This window comes from Fulmarus glacialis, unplaced genomic scaffold (genome assembly GCF_000690835.1).
Source record: "Fulmarus glacialis isolate BGI_N327 unplaced genomic scaffold, ASM69083v1 scaffold10504, whole genome shotgun sequence".
NCBI classification, from domain to species: Eukaryota; Metazoa; Chordata; class Aves; order Procellariiformes; family Procellariidae; genus Fulmarus; species Fulmarus glacialis.
The window spans coordinates 39843-43235 of NW_009206081.1; the positions used below are offsets into that span (position 1 = coordinate 39843).

Consider the following 3393-nt stretch of genomic DNA (forward strand, 5'->3'; position numbering starts at 1 on the left):
ATCTGAGATGATTTCCCTTCTGAAAATAATTATAGAGTAAGCCAGATGACTACAGACCTGATGCCCAACTTTTATAGAGTTAACTTTAAGTAAGATGATTATCTAGTTAGTAGATAAACTAATTTATGTGAATGTCTGTTAATAGAAATGAAAGGTAGCTTCTTTAAACTGGGAAATAGATTTCTTACTTTTATTTCAGGCCACATTTATGTATCTTTTTTATTTTAGAAATGCAGCTATGGTTGTTCTCTAGTCTTTCCCCCTTATATTTCAACAAAAAAGTCTTCAGACAAGAGATTAAGTAGAAGTGCATACAAGTCAGATGTGACCACAAGTGCTTCTCATGTCTTTTCTCTTGATATTACACTGGATTGCATAAAATAGCATGTGTAAATTGCACAATTTATACATTGTGTATAAATATTAGAACTGTTTTTCCTAGAAGAAATGAATCTGTGTTTTACAAACTTTTTTTCCGTCCATGACCATGTAGGACAAAGCTCAGCCGGAGACGCAAGCCACAAGCTTTGGAAATGTACTTTTTAATGCAAAACTTGCAATAGATGATCCTGAAGCAATTCCGTTAGTTAAACAGCCAGGCTCTGATGGATTTAAAGTAGACTCAACTCCTCTATTTCAGGTATGATTTCTGTAGCTTATTAGCAAGAGTACTGAACCAAGAAAGAAACACTTGCACAAGAAGTGTTGTTAACAGTAAGTCATATTGAAGCCAATAGAAAGATTTATTCTGATTCCAGTGACAGTCAAACAGGATTATAAATGCTTAAAAAAGTCTAGATATAAAATTTGGAGCACTTATTAAAAGATTTCTGTAGGGATACTATGTTTTATTCTTGCTTAATTCCACAGTCTAATCAGAAATCATACAAATTATTCTTACACATTTTTTCTAAGAACTTGATAAGTTTCTTGCTACATAGCATTGTTTTATTGTTTCCCATCTCACTTGTCAACGACAAAAAATAAAAGAATCATAAGCATTTATAGTGAACTTCATCAAAATCTAGCTGATAATCAGCATTTTCTGTGCAATTCTTTCCTTGTAAACTTGCACATTGTGAAACATCTAAGCACTGGAAAGCCTAGAAATTGACAACTAAGGGATGCAGCTACTTCTTAAGTAAATATAATCCTTCAGCTGTGTGCGTTCATCCCTTTGATCTATATAACCCAGCCAGGAGTTGTCTCTTCATTATTTGTCTCTTTAGTATTTGCAAAACTACATGCAAAATTCAAGTGTATAAATTAGTAGAAAAAATATTGAGGAGACTTTAATCTTACTCCTGGCCACTTCAATACTAAAGGTCCCATTGTAAGCAATGGAATATTTAAGAGAACAGCCTACTCATCAGTATAAAAAGGGTTTCATAATCTGCCCCCATGAAAATGAAATCTCGTTTTTTATATGAAAAATCTATTTCCAATAATGCAGTGATTTTTTGTCCTCATTCTGTCAAAAGAATGAGAACATGAAGAAACAATAGTATATCCTGAGAAACACTTGGAAAAACAAGAGTAAAATAGAAAATGTGTTATTTCTCACAATAACAGAACTGCAACAGGCTGCAACCACTGAAATTATCAGCCAGTAGCTTTAAGACAGTATTCAGACAATCCTACTGGACCTTGTGGAGGCCAAATTTATTACGTATCCAGAAAAGACAAGACAAATTCAAGGAAAATAGCATCATCTCATGCAGACTTCAGGGAATCACGTAATCACAGAATGGATGAGGCTGTTAGGGACCTCTAGAGATTGTCTGTTCCAACCCCCTGCTCAAAGCAGGGTCACCTAGAGCAGGTTGCCTAGGACTGTGTCCAGTTGGATTTTTAATATCTCCAAGGATGGAGACTGCACAGCCTCCCTGTTCCAATGTTCAACCATCCTCACAGTAAAAAATCATTTTCTTATGTTAAGGTGGAAATAGAGCCACAGCCAGGGCCTAGTCAGCTGGCAGGTTGAGCCTGGAAGGTCCTTTTCTGCAGCCTGTCTACAGCTGAGGTTCTTTGTATGACCATTGGTATTAACAGTACCAGAAAATGCCAAGGCTATGCTTCTTCATCTGCACCTGATAGCCATAGAGTCTGGCCATGGAGAGGAATGGAGACCACCCCCTCTTAAAATTTTGGCAGAAAACATGACTCCTGTGGTGCACATTGGCACATAGTGGGGGGTTATCTGTGCATGATTTTGAAAGTACTTGTCCAGGCAATCAGTTCAGAACAGTGATTGATTTTGTCTGTGTATAGTGCTGTCCAGATTGTGTATGTGTGTGTTTAAATACAAAAAATTGTGTCTTTCTAGGTGTCTTTGGGTAGGGAGTGGTATGTCCATACAATCTACACTGTACGTTCAAAAGAGAATGCTAACCGCGGAATCGGCAAAAGAAGCGTGGAGCACCAGTATCACTCGCTCTTTAGAGGTGGGAGCCCAGGAGCCTCCACAGGCAGACGTCAGAAGAGGGGAGTTGAGCTGGACCCAGAACTTGCAAAAGACATTGGAGTAGAAAACAACCGAGGAACAAACATACAGCACATAGCACTAGATCGCACAAGCAAGAAACAGGTTCCTCAAAGGGAGGTTACGGTCAATGGCATTCTCCCCAGGGAACTGAATAACCAAAGTGCAGGGGTCAGCGTAGTCACAATCATTGGTGGAGCTGCTGCCATTTTCCTTGCCATCTGCTTAATTGCGATCATCATTTTGCTGCTAAAATGGAAACAAAATTCTGACAAGAAAGAAGCCACAAAGGAGTCGGGCAGCAATGAACCAATGATGCTACCATATAATTACACCAGCGACAGCTCAGAGGTTTGATTCCAAGCCCGCAGGATTCAAGCCAGATTCTCCAGAGTGCCTCAAAAAAAAGTTGAACTGCACTTTGTTAGCAGCAGATAATGGTGACTCATGAGGAATAAAGAGTTCATATGCTTCTAGGTGTACTTGAAATTTTTTGTCCTGAACTCTTGCTGCCATTGTCAACAGTAGAAGAATCCATACCAAATCTCCCACTTTGCACGAAAGGTAATCCTGACATCCCTATGTCATGCACTAATCTTAAGCAGGAATTCAAGGAACTGCATCGTAAGGGAGAGATTTTTGTTTTGTTTTAGTATTTTCTGACATTTCAAAAAAGTAGAAGAAACTGTCCAAAGGTGCTATATATCCTGTCTGCAATAAGAGAGGAAATCTGTTTCTTCGGAAACACAGAATACTTGAGAGGAGGAATCCTTACACTCTTCAGTTAAATTTTGTACTGTTTCTCACAAAGAACTCAATGTCTACAATTAGTCTGACAGGTGATGAAATGCCTTAGGCATGAATCCTCCCTCCTATAAGCTTTTGACTTCACGTAAGCTATACCAGTGATT

General features: G+C 38.4%; 1 protein-coding gene across 1 annotated transcript in view; it reads left to right on the plus strand.

The window, feature by feature from the left end:
* The window catches only part of LOC104075193 (FRAS1-related extracellular matrix protein 2-like), a gene marked incomplete at its 5' end in the record, with an annotated part of 38957 nt that extends 36118 nt beyond the window's left edge, over positions 1-2839 (plus strand). Inside the window, 2 exons of the mRNA XM_009575617.1 lie at positions 494-640; positions 2327-2839. Of these exons, the coding sequence (XP_009573912.1) occupies positions 494-640; positions 2327-2839 (660 nt within the window). The remainder of the gene's footprint in view (positions 1-493; positions 641-2326) is intronic.
* Positions 2840-3393: the final 554 nt, after the last annotated feature.